This window comes from Lathamus discolor, chromosome 3, assembly GCF_037157495.1.
Source record: "Lathamus discolor isolate bLatDis1 chromosome 3, bLatDis1.hap1, whole genome shotgun sequence".
In the NCBI taxonomy this organism is placed as follows: domain Eukaryota; kingdom Metazoa; phylum Chordata; class Aves; order Psittaciformes; family Psittacidae; genus Lathamus; species Lathamus discolor.
The window spans coordinates 86,614,446-86,636,537 of NC_088886.1; the positions used below are offsets into that span (position 1 = coordinate 86,614,446).

At 53.0% G+C, this 22,092-nt stretch overlaps 3 protein-coding genes across 10 annotated transcripts in view; all 3 read right to left on the minus strand.

Moving 5' to 3' along the window:
• Window positions 1-13,932, minus strand: part of HOXD3 (homeobox D3) — a 30,976-nt gene extending 17,044 nt beyond the window's left edge. For 2 of the 4 annotated variants that reach the window (XM_065670285.1, XM_065670291.1), the window contains exon 1: window positions 13,845-13,932. The gene's annotated coding sequence lies outside the window, so the exon portion shown is untranslated. Of the gene's footprint in view, window positions 1-5,982; window positions 6,010-7,218; window positions 7,236-13,844 lie in introns of those variants that run through there. The other 2 variants (XM_065670288.1, XM_065670289.1) reach the window with 2 other exon arrangements.
• On the minus strand, window positions 563-13,891 carry HOXD4 (homeobox D4). 4 transcript variants are annotated; one of them, XM_065670294.1, is made up of 4 exons: window positions 13,845-13,891; window positions 5,983-6,009; window positions 1,467-3,019; window positions 563-1,079 (listed from the first exon to the last, which is right to left on the minus strand). In XM_065670294.1, the coding sequence occupies exons 3-4, from the start codon at window positions 1,873-1,875 to the stop codon at window positions 775-777; spliced, it is 714 nt and encodes a 237-aa protein (XP_065526366.1). In that variant the 5' UTR covers window positions 1,876-3,019; window positions 5,983-6,009; window positions 13,845-13,891; the 3' UTR covers window positions 563-774. The 4 variants fall into 4 exon arrangements, with proteins under 4 accessions (XP_065526366.1, XP_065526368.1, XP_065526367.1 ...); XM_065670296.1 differs by lacking the exon at window positions 13,845-13,891 and adding an exon at window positions 7,219-7,238 and having other exon boundaries at window positions 1,467-2,454; XM_065670295.1 differs by lacking the exon at window positions 13,845-13,891 and adding an exon at window positions 7,219-7,234.
• Window positions 13,933-17,381: 3,449 nt separating the features above from the next.
• HOXD8 (homeobox D8) lies at window positions 17,382-19,617 on the minus strand. 2 transcript variants are annotated; one of them, XM_065670298.1, is made up of 3 exons: window positions 19,205-19,609; window positions 18,781-18,928; window positions 17,382-18,192 (listed from the first exon to the last, which is right to left on the minus strand). In XM_065670298.1, the coding sequence occupies exons 1-3, from the start codon at window positions 19,328-19,330 to the stop codon at window positions 17,897-17,899; spliced, it is 570 nt and encodes a 189-aa protein (XP_065526370.1). In that variant the 5' UTR covers window positions 19,331-19,609; the 3' UTR covers window positions 17,382-17,896. The 2 variants fall into 2 exon arrangements, with proteins under 2 accessions (XP_065526370.1, XP_065526369.1); XM_065670297.1 differs by having other exon boundaries at window positions 18,781-19,617.
• Window positions 19,618-22,092: the final 2,475 nt, after the last annotated feature.

A 22,092-nucleotide genomic window follows, 5' to 3' on the forward strand; every position in this document is an offset into this window, starting at 1 on the left:
ACAAGTAAACATTATACATGTGTTCATGAGACTGGGAAGGAGAAATGTTGTATTTCAGCTCCCCTTCCCTGTTTTTTGGTTTGACTATTTTTCTTTTAATCTTCACTCTTCTACTTAACAAATAAATAAATACACTAACACTATCAGCACATAGAATAACCCGTTTTCACTTAAGTCCTATGCACACCTTCTGAGACGTTATGGAAATGAGCAAGTATTTTCATTACACCAAGAAAAGTAAAGCAGCACAAAAAGTTCACAATTAGTAGCCTTCATGTTCAAATAAAAGACTACGCTATAAATTTGCTGTCCTTAACTTGCCCAAATGTATCCTCCCGAAATTGCATGGGATAAAAAGACAATTAAAAGTAAAAACCCCAGTATAAAGCATCAAACCTTCACTTTCGAATTCAAAACTGAAACACAGGACAGTTTCATTTTCAATGATTTATTACTTTTTATGGACAGAAGGTCTCGTTTAATATTTTCCTAATTCCCACTGCCTGCATGATGTTTCTTTTCTCTCTTTTTTTTCCCCTCCCTTTCTTTCTCCCCCCCTCCCTCTTATTTTTTTTTTTTTTAGGTTGTGCTAGCAGAAGCAAATAAAATAAAGTCCAAAGTAGCGTCATTTTGTCTCCTTTGTACAACAGTACCTTAAAGAAAGATGACAGTTTCTCGAGTCCTTAGCTGCTACATGCAGGTTCTGCTTGGGCAGTGTCAGTTATGTACAGTACTGGTCAGAAGCGAAGGATGAAATGGAAAATTTCACCTCTTCTACAAAGTTGTCAAGTCAGTCTGATGGTCCTTGGAACCAGTCTGTAAATGGGAGTTTGAACCAGAGGAAGAAGACCTGCCCTTCGTGTTGGGCAGTTTGTGATCTTTTTTCCACTTCATTCTTCTGTTCTGAAACCAGATCTTGATCTGGCGCTCAGAGAGACACAAAGTGTGGGCTATCTCGATACGGCGGCGCCTGGTCAGGTACCTGTTAAAATGAAATTCTTTTTCCAGTTCTAGGACTTGCTGTCTGGTGTAAGCTGTGCGGGAGCGTTTAGGTTCCCCTCCGTTGTAATTGGGATTCACTGGGAAAAAAATACGGAGAACTTTACAAAGCTAATCTTGACTTGCCGGTTCGACTTTACAAAAGAAAAACCTTACGAGCTGCGAGCATGTGGCAGGGCTGGGCTCGTCCCGGTGCCTTACAATGGACGGGCTGCTCTCCCCCCACTAAGGCAGGCAGCTAGGTAGGCTGGGAGCCCCTAGCAGGCTCCTGAAATGGAGTTTCCCCTTGCACGGTAAAGCCCCGCATGGCCAACGGCCTATTTTCTCGGCAATAAAAATTTATGACTAGTGTAATTGGCTACCTCGGCTTAAAAAGCTCGCCCAGTAGCCTGGCAGGGACTCGAGCGAGCGCCGCTGAGGGCGGCCGGAGGCAGGGTAGAAGAGCAAAGTAAGAAGAGGATCCTTACCCGAGTTAACATGGACTTTCTTCATCCAGGGGTAAACTACTGCTGGCTGCTTAAGTGCCGACCCGTGGGGGGGTTTGAGGGCCGGCTGCTGGCTGCAGGCTCGCGAGTTGGGCATTGGAGGCGGTGGACAATGCTCTGCTTGGCCGGGGAAGTGGCTCGCCGGGCCGGATTGCTCCTGTCCGTGACCCCGCGGCTGCACGGCAGAGCCTTGGGCATTGCTACAGCTAAAGGGCTGCTCGCTGTAGTTTGACCGTGGGTAGAGTCCCTGGTGCTGGAAATCAGAGCCCTGCGAGGCACTGTAGTACTCGGCCCCTTGCTCGCCTAGGTAGCTGTTCTGCAAATATTCCTCACAAGGAGGAAATTTGGGATCCACATACTTGGAGTTCACCATGTACGAACTCATGGCCATTAATTTCTGAAGGTAGAAAATACTAATTTTTCTCGTGTTGTCTTTTTTCCCCCTGCCATAGAGCCCTCCTACTTGCTGTCAACTGAATAAAGTTAGGCGGGCATGTGACCGGCCCGGCCAATGGGGAGCCGAGAGCCCATCACCGGATTTCGCCGCAGCTCAGTGTTTCCACCGATTTCACCCCAGAATATCCCCGTAACCGAGTGACCCCCCTCCCCGGCGGGTCGCACCCCCCGAGCAGGTGCCGGGGGTGTCGGGGCACCCCTGGGGCAGCGGTGTTCCCCTTGGCCCGCAGGTAGGGCCAGTCTTTTGTCTGAGCTGGCGGCCCTCCGCCCCGGTTGACTGTGCTCTGCCGTCTGATTTCCCATCTGCGATCGCCACCGGGGCTTGTTACCTCGCTTTAAGTAAAACACCGAAAGAAATATTCGGAGTGAGGAGCTGAAGTGGGGTTAAAAGGGAGGAAACCTATAAGGAGGCGAGGGAAAGCAAAGCCATCCAAGAAGAGGGTCATATGTTGTACAATAGATCTGTTCTGCCTTTGTCTCGCAGAGGTCATCCAAAAGTTACCAGAATTTAGTTCTGCTGAATAAAATTAGGCAATCAGTAACTTCTCATTCACTTTCAAGTCTCAATATATACCTCCGTGCATACGTATGCGCGCACAGACGCCAACGCACGCCTGTATATGTAAAGCTATACACGTATGCATGTAAAACCATACAGATGGTAAGAAACCGCTCACTTTTAAGCACTAAAGTTCAATCAATTGAACTAGAGACGGCATTTAATTAGATTAAAAATATCACGGCTTTAATGAGATAAATTCGGTCTTCATTCATCAATATCATTCCAGGAGCACAAGTAAATACATTCCAGTGAGGCGAGTGCTGCTCTTTTGCTGTTGCTGTAAATATTTGGATGCGATCTGAAACCTTGATGGGAAAATTTTGCTAACGTCTGGCATATCTGGCTAATTTATGAGTATCTTTTAAAAGATTCATTCACCGATTAATGGATTTTTTTTGTTGTTATTTTTTAAAATAAAATGTGTAACTTCTGGTGAGATTTCACTGTTTGGATTCACAATCTGTCAGTGAGAGTTACGACTGAACGACAACTGAAATTTGAAGAGACGTCCTAAAACCTGGCAAATAGGAGAAAGGCAGGAAAACTTTTGTAATTTCTGGGTGTTCAGCACGGACATGCCTTTTGATTCCACCAGTATTTAAACTTCTAACCATTTGCAGAACGGTGAAGTTTTTGCATCGACCATATATTCCCCTAGAATCGAATCTGTGACTATATGAATATCACACAAATTCGGTTCTACAGGGTATATATAGACAACGTAATAACATTCTGTTTTCATCTACAATATAGCAGGGCTTTGCAATTCTCTTAGTCTTTACTGTCTTCTGAGGAATGCAAACTATTCTGCTGGGACTCAATTCTGAGATACGGATTTGCAGGAAGGTGGGATTTCAGAAAAGATTCACGCTTCTTATTATTGCTGCAATACAGCCATACGACTCTCCACCAATTTATAGCGACGAATTTCGCCTACCAAATTCTCAGAAAGACCTGCTGCTCACTTTGAATGCTCGGCCGTCTACGTCCTTTTTACAAAAACAGACGTTACCGGTCAAATCACGCCACTTGGAATAATAATGGTTAAAATAATTTAGAAAGAGTCTTTATATATTTAGACTAACACGAATCTAAAGAGATTCTCCATGATCAGAATTTCCCCTCCCCCTAAAATATAGAAGAATAATAATAATCAAAAAAGAGATATAGAAACAGAAGAAAAACAGCCTACAACAGAAACAGCGATTGGTGAAAAAGAGAAGAGTAAAGGTTGGAGTTAATCGCTTTCGGGAAGAAGAGAGTTTCCAAATTTTCCAAATTTACCTTCATCCTATTATGCTGGTCTAGCTATTATCCCTGTGAGCTGCCTGCGAGCCGCAGCCTCGCACCCTCCCAGGTTCTCCCCGCCGTAGCGTTTATGGTGAAGGGCAGGGCGAGAGGTCAGCCGAAATCATTTACAAACATATCACAAAGTTTCATTATTTTTACTTTGTCGACAGCGGCACACAGGAGTACAAAAGTTCATGAATTGTGTCTGACCCAGCTCCTCACTGCTGTCCTGCGGTCAACCTCTTCTCCTTCCACTATTTAAAACAGGCACCATAAGGACAAATAATGGTGCAGGGGTAATACATCCAACCACTGCGCAGGGCAGATTTGGGGGTGTTGCATTTATCCGAGCGATGTGTACCGGTTTGTTTCCCTGGCTCCAATTCCCAGCTGCCTGATCTGGGGATGCTATTTTTAAACATCTGCTTTCTTACCACTGCCTTGGTGTCTTCTTCACAGCAAGTGCAACTCGAAACGACTTTGTGTCCCTAATCTCCTTCCCCCTCTCTGTCGCCGTTGTGCCCCCCTCTTCCGCCTCCCAGATTATTTTGATCTCCACCCAACTATTTTCAGCATCTCTCTCCGCTTTCTCCTCCTTTCTCCGGGGGAGGGGAGGATACCTCCCCCCCAGGGGGTGTGTTTAACCACCCAGCTGAACTGTCAGGGTGAAACACACACCCCCAAAGCGAGGTGGGGTTTGGGGCAGCCCCCGGGAGCGGACGAGCGCTCAGAGGGCTGCCCAGGGAGAAGCAATGGGGCCGGGGAAGCAGCAGCTCCCCGCACTGCTTAATACTACACATTTTCATATTTGTTAGACGCCGTGACCTGCGTTTCACCTTATTGCACGACTTGCTCAGACAGGTCAAAGCCAAAGAGTTATTGATGAACAAAAGCGTTATATATTCACCTCCTGTTCAACTGCCCATACAAAATGCTTTTGATCTATCAGGCTTTTTGTATTCTGGTTCATAATCAGTATGCTAAATTTACTTGGGCAGAAAACAAGTAATCCATACGTTTAGGGCCGGCCCTGGAATAAAATGCCAAGGGCATCTACATAGCACAGGGCTGATCTACGAGAGGAGGAAAGTTACCTATGGAACAAAATTAAAACTTAAACGCTGGAGGCGATCTTTTAATTCGTATTTAAAGAGCTCGAAAACCAATAACACAACGTAAGACAAAAAAAGAAGCAGCGTGGCACAAGCAGTGAAAGAGGTTATTTATCAGCAAGCAGAGAGAGGAAATAGGGAGAAACGCAAACACAGCTCTGCTCCTCTACACGCTCCTCCTGGCCAGAACAGGGCTGGCAGAAGAGAGGAGGGCAATGTGTACTTAACTCATCTCCAAATATCCCAGGCTTTCTTTTCCTGTTTGAGAGACAAGCCTGAAGCACCAGGGCTAACACACTTAGCTCCTTCCTGCAGCCAGAGAGGTTCAACAGCGTTTCCTACCACACACGGACCTGCTGCCCTCCCCTTCTTTCCCCCGGCCAACTCCCGCGGGACCATCGGGGATGCGAAAACCCCTAGAGTAAAAGGTCGCTCAGACACCCATTCCCTTCCGTTGCCTTCCCAACATTTCAGTCGACATTTAAGTCTCCCTTGCCTGGAGGAGACCCAGCAGCAGCAGATCACAGCGACCCGGCTGCAGGGGTGGATTACCCGGGTGGCTCTGGCGCTGGCAGCCTCCAGAGCCCGCCTCCTCTTTTCGCCCGTTCACTAGGCTGTGCCAAGAGAGGCTAACATTAGATAGCAGGCACGGCTCTGCTTTGAATCCAGGCTAGAGAGAAGAGTGGGAGTAGCCAAGGTTGTGAGGCGCTGGGACACAAAGTGATCCATCCAGAATCTGCGCGGGGAGGCGCTGTACAGACAAGCCGAGCCGAAACGGAATCGCTGATAAGTGCTTCAGAGTGTTTGAGAGCTGGAGGACACCTGTACAGCCCATAATAATCCCACAGGAGGCTGCACCTCTACTTTTAACGCTAGCCAGGATTACAACCTGATACCACAAACTGACACCACAAGAGCCTTCCCATGCTGACATAGCCTTTTGCCTCTTCTTTTTTTTGGGGGGGGGGTGGTTAGCAATATTCATCAGGGATACATCATTCTTAATTCTTCCAATTTGAAGTGAAGAAACAGGATTTTCAGGCAACACAAGCTCTACAAGAAATAAAAGGTTACTCACCGTGGATGTTCTTCCATACTGGCGAACCTGTTGCAATAAAAATGTTTGTTACTGCTGTATTCCACATACGGGTGATATTTCTGGAGAACAGTTACAGACCACATTCGATAGATGAAGGCAGAGAGGAGCTGGTGGTAAATCCTGCGAGCAGCGGAATGGTGGTGGGGAAGCCCCTTCCGAACGAGGGCCATGTTTCATTCATGCAGTTTTTTATGAACACACGCTGTCCCTGTGCCTGGGGTGTGATTTTTTCACTTTTAATATTCATAGTCTAGATTTTATACCAGTTAATTTCTGAAAGGATGGAAAATCAGACCTCCCTCTTTCAGTAGCGGAAAAAGGAATAACAAAGGCCTTTTTTTGTTCTGTGGCAACCCAGGCACAAATGAAATATTCAGATCACCTTTGCTAAACCATCACCAATAAAACATCACAGTATGCCACGCAGCATTATAACCATGCTGAGCACAGAAAGAGCCAGAATTTGATAAGAATAAAGCTCGGATTACTCTAAAATAGGTCCCTTTTAAGATGACCCAATTAACCTAACAGTAACCACGAGACATGAGTCTTTGTTTGCCTTATAGAAGGACAGATTTGACTTGAACTTTCCTTCAAATCTTCTTATAAATGCATTCAAAGATCACAATAAGCGAAATAAAACCACGCGCCCAGCCTAAAGCTCCTGAAAAGCATCGTATATTTGAAAGTAAATAATATTGGGGGGGTCTTTTCTGTGAGCGATTTTTCAACCTCCTCTATTGCCTTTCTACGATATCTTGGAGAGTTACTGTATTGCACACAGAGCAATTGCCCCAGCATCAGTAGTTCATTAGGTAGAGCTTCCCAATACTGTTTTTTGTACAAAAACTTAATAAATATATATATGTATATTTAGTTCTGCCCACTCGGGTTAGCATTCAGAGCTTGTGAGGACGGCGGAGTCATATCAGCATTTCAGCACTGAAATTCTCTTACCCTTCCTTTCCCTTTTATCTTTCTTGGATAATAATGGTTAGCTCCGGATAAGATGTCCCGCTAAATTCCGAAACCTCCGTCGGGAGCACCCCGCTCATCCCGGAGCTGCCCTAGCCACCTGCGCTCTACCTGTCGGTTTTCCCCGCAAAGCCTTCCGCGGGGCCGTGCGGAGCAGCGCCGGTGCCCCGCTCCCGCGGCGCTGCTAGGGGCCCAGCGGCATCCCGAGCGCGGCGGAGGGGAGGCCGGTAGCGGACTTACTGTGCGCTTCCCCCGCGGCCGGGGAGACCGGGGAGCAGAGGTGCCTGAACGGCCTCATTCTCGCAGACGGTTCCCTGCTAACACTTTCCCGATTACTGCTTCCAGGAACGAAAGCATCTGCACTTGTATGCTCTTAAACTAATTTATGGTGGGAATTATATTTTGGCTTGTCAACTCTCAAGCCATAAAACAAAGTTTATTGGAATCACGTGCTCCTAAATAGCCACTCAGGACCTATCTCTGCGGAACCATAAATAACCTTCGGCTTTAAACTTTTATTCGCTAAATAAAGGTTCTCTGAATCTGTCCTATAAAACGGGACTGGGTCGGAGTAGCGGGGATGGGCAGAAGGTCAGCTCCGCAGCGTAATGCCTGCCTTTTTGAGCCGCGTGTTGTAGGGAAAGCTGCTAAGAGGGGAGTTACCACTGCCAAATTGCTCTTGCGAAAGGAGCCGGGTGAATTTAGCTGTGGGTACCCGTTCAAGCCTTTCTTTGCACCTTTTAGGAGACAGGGAAGCCCATCGCCAGGAAGGCAAAAAATAAAAAGGAGAGGTAGTTCAGAGAGAGGGGCTTCTCCCTCTCCCTTCACTGGATGTTTCTGAGATTTTAGTCAGGCGCCCTGGAAAACGGTTTTGATTTACTCATCTGCTGAGCTGTATCTCGGGAAAGCTGTGCCAGGGACTGCGGACTCTCCGGGCAGCAATGGACCCTTGTGAGTGACCAAACTGCTGCAAAAAGCGAGGGCTCCGGGCTTTGGAAAGGGAGAAAGTGTGAAGCCTGCCACAATGAGATCTTTGAGGACTGGAAGTTTGAGGACGGTTATAAAACAATAAAACAGCCCTGGTGTGAAGGGAGCAGGGTGTGAGTTAGCAAATGAGAATTTCAAGGAGCCCGAGCACAGGAAGTCAAATGTCCCTGGCAGCCACATAGCGTAAAGGAACCCGGGCACCAGCTCCTAATCTATCATGGCTAAAATGAGGAAGTCGGAGCTGCCAGCAGCTCCCAGCTCTTCCAGGGAGGGGCTTGTGCCTTCCCCAGAGGGCGGGGAGTCGCGTCAGCCCCGTTGAGGACCAGCCGCAGATCATGGGGACCGGCCGCTGCCCCAGCCAGCGAGTGCGGATACGGTGGCACTGCTGCGCTGGGTCTCAGCTCTGAAAAGCGAGACAGCTTCAGCTCGCTGTTGGCGCTGGCACCAGCTGGGTGGTGCCTGGTTAGGTCCCCCCTGGTCTCCTCTGACTCGGCCATGTCCTGCCCAATCTGCCTGTTACACGAGTTCTAAGTTGCCCCAAAGGGGCAGCTCAGCGCCGGTTGTGCTCTTTAGGTGGCTCAGATCACAACTGATCAATTCATTTTCCCCCATAGCACAGGAGGCGTCCTGAGCACCTTCCCTGATCTCTCTTTAAGATGCAGAGTTATTCTGCATTCCACTGTTTCTCTTGCTGTGTCAATACTCTAATCATTCGGCATCACCTGTGTGCTTTTATAATGGCCTAAGCAGCGGAATGACTTTTTCCCCTGCGCCCTTCCCTGCCCAGAATATCTGTCAGGGGCACTGTGCAAGGTGACCTTTCAGACGGAGTCTGAGAAGCTTCATCGGGCTGCCGGTTAAAGTTCGGGGGTCCCGGCCATTCGCCCCCAGGGCAGGAGTGGATTGCCCTGCGTGGGACAAGGCTCTGTGGCAGCCTCCAGGCACCCCCTGACTCGAAAACACGCCGTTCTCTCTGGTATCTGGAGAACGGCCTCAGCGGCGGGCAGCTGCAAGATGCCAGGGTGCTGGTTCCCTGAGAAGGTGGGAGAAAAGGATAAGGATCGGGATGTGAAGGGCAGGGATGCAATGGGGAAGTCCAACAAAATGTAGGGAAAAGAGGCTGGGAAGACAAGAACCGCGATGCAGAGGCAGAGGCGTTTGACCCAGGCCTGGCAGCTGGTGCCGGATACGGCAGAGGTCCGGTCCTGGGCAGTGGGGAACACGAGTGGGCTCCAGCCCCTGTGATCGGCTCCCCCCACCTTCCCTGGTATCCGTGACAGCTTCAGCTCTCTTGGCCTACCCCGTGGCCAAGAAAAGACCCTGATTTGAATGGGGTCGCATCCCACGCGTGCAGGTGGAGAAGAGCCGTGAAGAGGCAGTCGGTGTGGCAGCACTGCTGGGCACCCGGCCGGAGTGTCAGCCCTGCAAAGCCGGGCCGGGGATGTGCCTCGGGCAAATGTGGCCTTGAGGCTGGGGCTGGGAACGGTGAGGCTCTGGGGTAGTGAAGAGTTGATGAATGAGATACAGCTCCCTGTGATCATGAGCAAGATGAAGATGAATGTTTCAGCAACTGAGTAATTCTAGCCCTGACATTTTGAAGAGGGAATTAGGAGGATTTTCACATTTCTTATTCTAAAATGCAGATGTGAAAGTTGACTTTGAAGCTCTGGCCAGTTCATTCTCCAGGTTTTTATGCCAGTTCTCATATTCAGAACTGATGATCTGGAGGTGGATAAGATGTGGAATTAAGTTACCCACTAACAACTGGTTTCCCTCTGGTAACTTGAGTTAAAAGGATTGAGGAAATTGAATCACATGTGTAAACCACTGTCGCTCTCGATGGCACTTGATAGACATGATTGCCAGTATCCTATCCCGGGGACCACACCACCAGAAAATGACAGGCTCCATCTCTGACTTTGAAGACCTACAGAGCGCCTTGATAGCGTCCAAAACATTAGCCCTCCTCGCTTTTCTCATAACCCTGACCTTTCAGCAGTCACCTCACCACCCATGCCCTTGCCGAGCAGGATGTGGGCATGCAAAGGCCCCTGCCCGCAGCTCCCAGCCCCCGCGGGCAGATCCGGCGGCAGCAGAGACCCGGGGCGGGCAGGGCGGTAGCGAGCCGCGCCCCGACATCAAACGGGGGCAGCGGCGGCGGCACCCCGGGTCCGCGGGGGAAGAGGGCGAGGAGCGCGGAGCAGGGAGGGGAGGCCGGGGGCCGTGGGAGCGTCGAGCTAGGGCAGGCACGGCCTGGGGGGCTGTGGATCACCAGGGTCATGTCCGGGCAAGGCTGGGTCAGGAGAAACCTGGAGGTAGCAGGTGAGGCGGAGGCAGGGAAAGGCGCCGGGCCCCGCTTGCAGAGGGCAGGGGGGCTCTGCCCGGTGGAAGGGAACCAGCAGGGAGGAGGGTGCGGGCCGCCATGGTGCTCTGGCACCCACATCAAAGGGGCAGAGAGGGAAAAAGCGGCTGCCCGACATCAAAGGGCGGGCCGGTGACCTGGAGGGCGGCGGGGCACCCGAGGTGAGCCCCGCCGGCACCGTGGGGAAAGGCAGGGAGTGCAGCGGGGCGTGCACGGGTGCGCGCAAGAGCCCGCAGACCCGGGGCGGAGGGAGGCCGCGGGGCTGGAAGCAGTGGGACAAATGGGCCACGGCTGGGGAGGGCTCGTCGTGTGGACCTCTCCCGTGGGCAGGCGGGAGGCCGGGTCGGGGCCCGGGGCAGGCGGTGGGGGGCGGTGGGGCTGCAGGCCCCTCTCCGAAGCGGGGAGAGCGGCCAGGCTTGTCCTACAGCGCCTTCTCCTGGAAGAGGCCGTGGAGACAAAATGGCTGGTGGAGACAGCCGGGGCCTACCGCGCCCCCGGCGGCCGCTCCGCTCCGCACCCCGGCCTGGCCTGGCCTGGCCCGACCACCCGAGGCGGGGAGCCGCTGGCAGGTGACCCCGGCGCTGGCCGTCGGGGCGGCACCACCCGCGGGCAGAGTTGCCGGAGCCGGGCCTCGACGGCGTGGCCGGAGGGGAAGCTGGGCTGAGCCCTCAGCCCAGGCACCTTGGCGGGGTCCAGTTCGGGTCTGCTCCAGCGTGGGGCGCTGGGTGGGCGATGCGGGCTGCCCCCCTTTCTTCCTCCTCCCCCGCGGTGGTGGGAGGCGAGTACTGGGGTCGGACAGAGCCTGCTGCCGCTGAATGCAGTTTTATTGCCTCTTGTTTCTTGCAGGACCCTTCCTCCGCGCCCCGCCGGCCCCTGCGACCTGCTGCAATGTTTATTGTGCCTCATCTTTTCCTTTCGCTTCCTGTTTTTTCCTCTCCCGCTTCAGCAGCATTGAGTGCCGCACTGCAGTAGAGCCGTAAATACCTTTAACAGCTGCCTGCCAACCGAGGGGTGAAATACTGTCTTTGTTCGCATTTTTTTCTGCCCCAAGCGCTAATAAAACAGCCCATGAGAATTATATTTGTTTGGGGAAAGAGAAACGTTATTGGGAAATAAACGAATCGGCGGGATTTGCGGTTCTTCAGAGCGCAGACCCAACGTGTGTTTCTTTGCTTGGGTTTCCCGGGTCCGCGGTTCGTATCGCCTCCCTTACTTGCCCCAAAACACTGCCAGGCTCGGGAAGCAGAGGCTGCTCTCTCGCCCAGGCAACTTGGAGCAGCTAAGCGGGAGCCCAGCCTGACTTACCAAACGGCAGCTGGCGCCAGGGATACCTGGGCACTGCCGGGGAATGCAGCCTGCGCTGTCCTGAGGGTTATTTTGTGCTGCTGTTCTTTCACTGCCCGTGCGTCAGTAAAGTGTGGGCTAGGGCCCGGCTATTTCCTTTCAACAAAAAAATGAGATGACTCATGAATTCTGCCAAACACGTCGGAAAATGGAACAGGTGTGAGAAATGTAAATGTGGATTGTGTATTCCAAAAATTACAGCACACCAACACATCTACGTTCACACAGGCGCCCACGCTATATAGGTGTATAAATATATATAAAAATACAGCTCTAGTACTTGCCATAAATATGTACATACACATCCATACAGAGTTAGTTATGAACACTCACACATAGGTATATTTAAGAGCATGCACATACTAATTTATGCTTCAATGTTAATGAAAGAAATGAAAGGGGGAGCAAAAAAGAGAAAAACAAGAGCAAAAGCAAGCAAGGAAGGAAGCCGTTTATAAAGGAAAAAAAGGCGAACTCCCACATAAACCAGTGGGACCATAAATGCATATGTGCATCCGCATGTGTCAGCATATGGACCCGCAGACGTACATGCACATAAGAATTCGTTAGAACATCCTGCTTTTGTTTCCTTCTTTTCCCCCAGGCTACGAATAATTTCAAAACAGCCCAAGGACGAGATTTTTCGAAGTTTTTGGAGAGATTTATAGCCAAGGAGCTACAATTACTGTGTCACCTAGAACAGATTCTGAGAGTGAAACCCAACGCAATACATACTTTCCAAGTTACTCTGAAAGACTGTTGCTATGTTGAAAACGATTCCCCCCAAATAATCCCTAAGTCCTTCAGCAGCGGAGGGCGGCCGGCTGCTGCAGAGCCAAAGCGGGAGGGAAAAGCATCCTACCGCTTCCTGAGCTGGGCTCGGGCTCAGCAAGCTGGGAAGATGCTCAGGGATGGATTAAAGAATAATTTCTCCTGCGGCTTCAAAATATGTACCTGGGGCACGACTCACCCCTTTCCATTCTCACTAGGGATGGTTTAATCAGGCGGTTTGCTTTACCGTTAAATAAGCGGCTGCTTTTGAGGTAAATTGGCGATTCGGTAAATTCGTGCAGTGCAATGACATGATGCATTTCCATCTCTGACCAACGATGTAAACACTAAATGCCAGGCAGCGGATTTTCTACTGTGCATTCACATATTGAAAATGATGAGGAAACGTGTAAAATACATGTGCGTTCAAAACAATATACTTCCAAAGGAACAATATTCTGCAGAGAACATACGTATGTAAGTATATAGGTAATGCAGATACGGGTATACACACATATATAGTTTGTATGACTGTTCTTCCTCCTCTATATATTTCAAAATAAACCTGGGCTGGGGGGAGGATTTTTTTTCCGGCAAACTCGTCCCCTATTGAGCCCCCACGATTTCCACGCGGGTCAGCAGCCGCGCTGCGAGCTGTTCCCCGGCCGTGGCTCCGCGCAGCCCTCCCCTGGCTGTGCCGCTGCGGAGCCCGGCCCTTGTGCTTCCCACAGGGCCGGTCGGAACCTCACCCCTGGCTCATGCACAGTGAAGAGAGAAGGATATGCTAAACCTCCCCGGCGGGGCCCCGGGCACAACCACCGGCCCGACTGGCTCAGCGGGACCGCCCCGCGCCCTCCACCTCTGCGGGAGCGCTGACCCCGATTCTCCTGCGAAAACACCTGTTAAGCTTCAAAGTTATGCTACCGCCCTTCCGCCATGAGGAAACCAAACCGCAGCATCACCACACCGCGCTTCAGACTGGAAGGGAAAGAAGTACCCAAAGGAAAAAATCCCGCTTTTTACTGGAAGAAACCCCGCGCATGAGAAATGCTGCCTGCGAGCCCCACGCCCCAGCCTTCCGCCCCTCGGGGCGGAGGGGCTCGGATCGGCGCTCCATCGGGGGCCCCAACGCCTTTTCCGTTCCAGTCAGCGCAACAGCCTCATACACCCCGCGGCGTACCCACAACCGTTATTAATAACAATAACAATGCCAATAATTACAATAGCAATAACAGCAACAGTAATAATAGCAATAATAACAGTAATAATAGAAACGGTATTAGGGAAAATAAGGGACTGTGAGGGACAGGTGACCAGCGGGGCTGAAGGACAGGGCAGAGGTGAGGGACGGTGCGCGGGTGCGGAGAACCAGCGGCAATCCCGAGGGGAGCCGAGCGCTTACCGGTTCGCAGCACTACCCGCCGGCGGAGGAGCCCGGGACGGTCGCTGTAATCCATTTTGCACCCGCGTAGCAATCCGTGTGCCGGAGGATGTGTCGGCAACAAGCGGCGGGAGAGAAGCGGGGGGCTGGAGCCAGCGCGGCGGCGGGCGCGGAGCTCCGCGCATTCTCCCGCTGTCGCGGGAGAGGAAGCTCCGCGGGGCCGGGGACGTGTCAGCACGGCAACAGCGGGACCGGCCGCGGGTTTTAGGGTGCAGGGCACAAACATGAGGGCGACTGCCATACACCTCAGCCTAGACAAAGGTTAGAAAAAGAGGGGCTGAGGCTCTCTGAAGGCAGAATGCAGGGGGAAATTCGCCAGGGAAATCAGGAAAAGGCCATGAAAGCGCTCGCTGCCTGCACATGACCAGCCGCAGCCAATGACGAGCCCAAATAGGTCATAAAAAGGTCTATTACCAAGTTGTAAATTTTCTTCAAACAAAAAGGAATTTACTGCAATTCCTTGCGGATTTTGCACATACTGCTTCCCAGCGCCATGTTTCTTTCGCCTGCGCGCTGCGCTTTTACTGAGTCCCCGGTCCCGCCTGCCCGAGGCCTGCGCGCCCCGGGCTCGGTTCCGGAGGCCCGCGGGCACGGCCATGCGCGGAAGATCCGCGCAGGGAGAAGGGTGAGCTTCCTCGGAGCCGCACAAAGAGGGGGACAGCGAGGCGCCGACGGCTCCATGTAGTTCCCCAATGAAAGGGGGCTTTACCCTCATCCCCCCCAACCCCACCCCCCTCTCCGCTCCGGCTTGCCTAAAATCATCCACACTTGCTTGAGCGCCCACTACTGAAGCCGAAGCCGTTGCTGACCTAAAAATAGTCCGAGTCGCTTCCTAACTCGGCGTGCCCGTTGCCCACGGGTGGTGGCGGGCGCTGACATCGCGGCCAGGCTGCCCACAGCCACGCCGGTGGGGATGCCCTATCCCCAAGAAAACCTTACCGTGGCTACTAGGATCTGGGGCAAAATCCCATTCGCAGAAAGTACTAGAAAAATCTAAAACCTGCCCCGTGTCCACAGGGAATTCTCTGCTTGGAGATGGAGTATTCTTGCTCAATTTTCGTTCTAGACAATAAACAGACTAAACAGAGCCCTCCATCAGTGACCTCCGTGTTGATTGTACCTGCCTCGAAAATAGAGCTAACAAAAGTAAACACTTCCAAAGGTGGAGGATCCTTTTAGCACGCTGCTTCTGGCAGTTGCACAACCGTGAATATCACACGCGTGTGTCATGTCCTTCGGCCGAGGCATCGGCACCGTTCGCGGCGGCTCTGCGCACCCACTGCAGTGCAGAGTTGCCCGGGGTGGAAACGGAGAAATCCCGCGGAAACCAAAGGCGCGGTATATCCGCACTGCGGCCGCCGCAGGCGGCCTCCTGCCTCCGTTGCCTCCGCTACTCGCGCAGCTACGGCTTTTCTCTGCCAAAATACCACTGCCTGCTCCGGAGCTCGAGGAGTCCGGTTAATCGGGGGCTTACTGACCGCCCGGGACAATTTCTGGCTCAGTTTTCTTTTTGTTAGCAAGACTCCAAGTACGAAGGAGGGGGAGATTCAGCTGCCAGGCTCTAAGGGGGAATACCTTAACAACTACAGCGATTTTTATTGTTTTTCTTAACGAATAAGACAGGGACTATCCCAGTTACAGCTAGGCCTTTGCAGACGATGTGCGCACAAGGAAGTCAGTTTTTGTCTACGTGGCTGCGTTCCCAGTCGGCCCAGGGAGAGCGACGCTTAACGGAAACTTCTCCAGTAATATTTCAATTTTCTTCTCTTTGCCTGGAAATTAAAAACAACCACAGCATCAGCTCTTTCCCGAATAAATACTAGTGCCCGCTCAGGTGTGCACGTCTCCGACACGCGCTTCCCTTGCTGCGGTCCGGGTCTGCGGCACTGATATTTCTGCGGCAGCGCCTGCGGGGACCTGCTGCACCAGGACTTGGCCACAACCGCAGCACAGGGAAGGGGCTTTTACCCTGACCTGAGACCCAGCATGTCGGTGCCAGTGGCAACGGGTATTATTTTGAAAACCGAGGGGGTGGGGGGGTGTTACGTGTCAGGAGACTGGGTTTCCTTAACAGCGCCGCCACCAGCCCCACATCCTTCCTGGACATTAGGGGTACCCGTGTATTTATGCAAATCCATGCAGCAAAATGTTTACTTCACCTCTTTGCTGCAGTTTCCCCTCGTTTACAACCTTTAACCAACTACGGGATTAAAATAAACCTAGAACAATAGCTCCGCTTGCTTGTGACTCCCTCTAGAGCTACTGTTTTGCAGGAATGGAAACGTGCCTGGCTCGGTGGCGGGGAGGGGGTAAAGGGAAGGGAAACGAAATGAACCAAGCCCACCATACAATTCCTGACACCGGGCATGGCGGTTCCCGCCATGCCGGATCTGCTCCCTGGAGCGAAGCGGTGGGCGAGGGAGAAGGGCCGCAGCACTGGGCACAGACGGCGGAGGCCGGCACCCTTCCAGGCTCCTCGATGTGTTTCCGAGTGGGGCCCCGGCTCGGCCCCTAATAGTTTCTCGGGTAGATAATGTAAATTTCTCGTGTTCGTGGCAGTGGCTGGCGCATCCCTGCTGTCCCCTTCATTTAACCATCACTCACGCGGGCGTGAGGCCGTGGAGAAAAAATGACGCAAATATCTTGGTAGGGTTTTATACCTCATACCCCAGCGCTCTGGCTACTGTTCCTAAAAAGGACTGCTCACTGCCGTCCTCTCAGCTATCGCAGGCTGCTGGACCTCGCCGAGGAGCGGGAGAAAGGGGAGGGAGGGGAAAAAGGGGAGATAAATTAAACCGTTTTACTGATCCGAGCGGGCTCCTCTCCCCTTGGCTGCCGGGAATCTTGCGGGGAATCTGCTCCCGCCGGCTGTGGCCTTCGCAGGGAACGCACTCAAGCCGTGCCATAATACTTAGGGGGAAAAATGTCCTCTCCGTTTACGCTTGGTTTTGGAGCACTAACCATTACAGCTCCCGAGAAAACTCCACGTAAGCCCACAAAAGCTTTTAATCTCTCCACTCGTCCGCCACCGGCAGGGTCTCTTAGGCCGGGTTTGGCTGAGGATGGAAGCCCAGCGCGGATCAGGAGCAGCTCCCATCTCGACAAGGCAAAGCCCCAGCAGTGCCCCGGCCCCGCCGTCCCGCAGCTCAGGAAGGGCGGCAAAGGTGAAGGCAGGGCCTGGGCGAACACATCGAGGGGGGCTCCGTGGACCGGGCCGCAGCGTGGGCTCAGCCCGAGGGTGGGCCCTTGGTCCCCGCTGTCCGCTGCTTCCACCACGGTCCCGCAGAGCCATGTTTGGCCACTCTGGCGGAGTGTGCAGGCAGCAGGGAGAGAAACCCGGGATTTGTAACCAACGTGCCCTTCCCAGACCCCACCGAAACACCCAGCGCAGGGGGACGTAAGGAGAAAGGCGCAGGGGGGAGTTAGTCCAGACGTGGAGGGGCACTGAGGTTTACTGGAGGAGTGGATTACGAAAAATAAATGAAGATGCCGATACAGTTTATATTTGAATAAATTTGGTTTATTTTAATCAAATATCATAGCAAAAGGTTAAATATACTTCTAAGTACTTTTCTTCAAATTTATTAAATTTATTTAATTTAGTCAACATAAGAACAAGAATTAAAATAGTACAAGTGCACTTGTCTTGATTAATAAAGCGTCGTTAAATGTCTTGCTTATTGGAATTCATTATTAGGAAGTTTATGTTGTTTCTCGCAATCACCGTCTTTTAAGATTGGAAAAAAAAAAATCACTAGAAATGTATTGCTACAAACTCTGTATCAAATTTGCAAAAGAAGCAGATGAGCTGTTAAATCTAGAGATTGTTCCAGATATGGCTAAAAACAAAACCATAAACAACTGAAGTACCCGAAGCAGAGAAATGTCAAGCAGAGGTACACTGGGTCTCTCGTCCCACGGCAGGACCTCTTACGGGGGGAGACCGGCTGACATGTCGGGCTGTGGCGCTGGTTGTTTCTGATGGTCTTTCGCAAAGGTTTTTAGGGCAAAATTTAATTCGTCTGGCCCTCAGCTCTGTCTTCTTCCAGATCATGTGCTTCCTTTTTGGCCTCCCCTTCCTTTCTCTCCTGTCTGGAAGCGGGGAATTTGTCCTTGTTGTTCTCTTTTTTCCATTTCATCCTCCTGTTCTGAAACCAGATCTTTACCTGCCTTTCTGTGAGTCCTAATGCGTGGGACACTTCGATCCTCCTCTTCCTGGTCAGATAGGGGTTAAAGAGGAATTCCTTTTCCAGCTCTAGTGTCTGGAATCGACTGTATGTTTGTCTTCCTCTCCTCCTACCCGGCGCTGCTGTTTAAAACAAAAACACAAGGTTTTGGAAGTTGGTGTGGTCGTTCAAAACCAGGCACAAGCAGGGAGCGAGGGCTCGGGCCCCTCTGGAATCTCTCGAGAGAAGCCCCACAGAAACGCAGGGGGAAAAAGCAGAGGGCTCGGCAGAGCCGAGTTCTACACACGAGTGCGGGACAAACAGCAGTAGCAGCCGCACGAAGTGCCTCGGCTCCCCACCCCTCCACCGGGGTTTGCAGGACCGAGTTTACGGGGTCACTTTATTATCTGATGACCGGTCCCCCGGCCCTGCTCCCTCCCTTTCGGACGGCTGCGGCAGGAGCCGGGCGAGAGTGGCAGATACACCTCGGTGTCCAAATGGACTTTAAAGCTACTCTTGGGGTGACAGCCGCCTTCTGCTGAGCTTTCTCTTTGCTTACTGTATCGCTTTATTATCGCAAGCCACCGCGGAGATAGGAATCGCGGGGAGAGAGGCAGGGAGCGAGGGAGGCAGAGGCAGGGAGCGAGATGCAGCAAGAAAGAAGCAGGAGGAGGAAAAGAAAGTTTCGAACTCAGACGTGAGATGGAAGCAAATTTTTGACTGCGTCCAACCTTGTGGTCTCATCCAGGGAAACATTTGAGCAGGAGACGAGCTCTGATTTAAGTGGTCTGGTTCCTCGCCAATATTAGCACTGGACGATTTACAGTCAGGATATTGTACCAGCTCGGCCTCTTGCTGTGTCGTAAAAATCTGCTGTCTCTGTAAGTTATCGTATCCGTAAAATTTAGCGGGCTCCCCGTGACAGGTAACCCCACTGCAGGGGGCAGGAGGCGGAGGCGCGGCGGGGGGAGGAGGAGGCGGCTGGTAGGCGGCCGTGGGGCTCCCCCCGGCCGGGTGGTAAAAGTCCGCTGCCGCGCCGCCGCCGCCGCCGCCCCCCGCCCCTCCGGGCGCTGGGTGCGGGAAGCCGGCGGCGGCCGCGCCGTTCCCGTAGAGCAGGGCGGCGGCAGCAGCGGCGGCGGCGTGGCGGCCGCTCACCTCGGGCGCGAAGTGACAGTCGTAGTACGAGGGACTGATGGGCTCCCCCGCCGCCGCCGCCGCCGCCGCCGCCGCAGCCGCCGCCTTGTACTTGGAGTACAGCGGGTTGACAAAGTAGGAGCTCATCTGGGAGGGGGCGGCTGCGGGCGGGGGAGCGGGCTCGGGCACGGGGCGCTGCTCCCGCCGCCGCCGCCGCCGCCGCTGGTGCCTCTACGCCGCGCTCATGCCGTCGCCGCTCGCCCGTGCGCTCACCGCTCCTGGTCTCCGTGTATGTGGTGACCAGGACTGGATTATAATCGCTCCCAAAATGACCTGCCTCACTGCTTTTACTATTTCCTATTAGGCACACAGCAGCCCGCGCACACACACACATACACACACACACGCTCATGAGCTCAGGGGGGACTTTTGGCTTCAGTTTACATGTGCCGCTCCTCAGGCAAGAAAAAAACCCGGCCCAGCCCTGCCCGGATCCACCCCAGCCGCGGCGCCTCCGCTCCCCCCTCCGGTGCGCGCTCGCCAGGAGCCGGCGAAACCCCCGCCGCGCAGAGGCGAGGCAGCCGCGCAGATCCCGCGCGATAACCGCGGGCGCGCTGCCCGGGGCGAGGCCACTAGGGGCCCAGGGCCGCGCCTGAGCACTGAACCGCGGCCTGCACCGCCATCCGGCTAGGGCAGAGACCAGCCGAGGGAGCCGGTGCCCGGCGCACAGAGCCGGGGGTGCCGGCGAGGGCAGCCGGGGAGATCCAGAGGGCGGCGGGGTGCTACGGGCCCTTCAGTCATTCCCTTGCAAGCGAACAGAGCCCTGGGAAATGAGATGCACATTTACCCTTGACGCTGTGCACGCATGGCTAAGGCTCCAGGTTAATTTACACTTAATGGAAATCATGCCTATGAATACACTTTCCATCATTTCACCCTTGGTGGACGTCATTACCGAGGCAGAGAGAGGGAAGGAAAAAATAAAATAAAAAAAAAAAAATAAAAAGGAAAATACGTGGATGAGCGGTTAGCACCGCTTGGGAACGCGGTCCCAAGTAAGCGAGCCCTGCTATACGAGAGGAAGGAAGGAAGGCGCTGCCGGGCAGGCTCGGCTCTGCCCCTGCTCCTCGGGCCCGCAGCCATCGCGGGGCCCCAAGCCTCGAGAAGTGCTGTCTCCAGCCCTCTCTTCCCCGCTTCGTCCTGCAGTGGGAACCGGCTTTTTGGACAGACACCCGCAGGAGGTCGAGTCCGCCCTATTTTGAAGAGAAACGAAAAATTTAGGTGAAATATAATACGGGCCGCGCTAGAGCCACGTGTGACCATCTGGTGTGAATTGACAAAAAATACTTGTGGTTACATAAAAGGCATCGTAGGCTCCTTCCCCATCACACTCTGCTCCCCCACCCCCCCGACCTCCCCGCCTCCATCACAATTAACTTGCTTTGTCTAGGTGACCAGCCCTGCTGCCCCATACATGAGTGCCTGAACGGGCGCTAGGCCCGCAGCGACGCCCGCGCCCAAGGAGGGGCTCGGCGGCCTGGAACACACGCCTTTTGGCGGCCGGCGAAGGCTCAGGGACAGCCGGGGAACAGGCGGGTGGGGGGTGATGGAGTGAGAGAGGCCCGGGGAGGGCACACAGATTTTTAACGCTACAAGGACGGATCGAAGCAAAAGGAAAAGGCCATAGCAAGAGAGCAGCAGGAAGGCAGGAGGCCAGGCCAGGCGGTGTGTTGGCGGAATGGCGGCAGCAGGGAAACCGCCTCACTCCGCGGAGAGCCGCGGAGGGTCAGCGTGGATGCCTTCCGCATCCACTCCAGACCACCCGTCCGCCACGTGTCAGCACTGCCACTCGCATGGAGCTGCAGTCCCGGCAGCGGTTCTCCGCGGCCTGGGGGCGCGCAGAGCCGTACGCGGGGCGCGGAGCGCGAGGCGCGGCGGTGGCACTAAAGTGGAGCGCGGGCGCCCTCTGGCGGGGTGCGGCGGCAGGCAGCGCCCTCCCGGCCAGCGCGGCCCGCTGCTCCCCGGACCCGTCTGCGTTCCGTGGCTCCGCCAGAGCCCCGAAGGGACACTGCGGGACACCGGCCGGCTCTGCACTGCCCCGGCGGGGCCTCAGCTCTGAGCGGTCCTTCCTGTGCTCGCTGGTTCTGGGATGGTTTTAATTCCTTTTATTTTTCCTTTTTTTTCCTTTTCTTCTCCCTCTCCCATTTTTTCACCTTTTTTTTTTTTTTTTTTCTTTTTTTTTTGTCAGCCGGACTTCACAGTGCCATTTTCTTAGCACATTTCTGTGACCCTCTTTTATTTTTTTGCCAGTGCTATAATTAACTACATGCAAAGAATGCGCCTCGTTTACACATGGCAGCCAGCAAAGACGCCTGAGCTTTGAAGACCGCTGCTATCGCGTTTTCGATCATGTTTCCCCACATATTACACCACGAATTCTCCATGTGTGGTAGTTTCAGAGTTACACGTTTTTGTCTTGAACATGTTATTTTGTTTGCCCATGCATTTCTGTATTTATGGATTGATTTATGTAAACGAAAGTAAAGATGGATCTTTGTTCATCCTCCCGCCCCTTCACCACACATGCCTGTGAATTATTCGGTATGATGCGTGCGCACGCGACTGCGCATATATACAAACATATATTAACACAACCAACGGGTAGCAATTAAATTATTTTTCAGTTTGACACAAAAAGTCATTTCCATGGAAAAACCGCATTTTGGCGTTCGAGACGTTTGGTTTTCTTTCTGCCATTTTGAAACAACGCACACCATATTAGAAATAGGTAAACAAAGGCGGGGGGGGGGGGGGGGAGTGGGGTGGGAATAGACAAGGTAGAAACTGTCAATCTGCCAGAAATAAAATATATAAAAGAGATGGTGTGGACTTGACGACAATTTCTTACC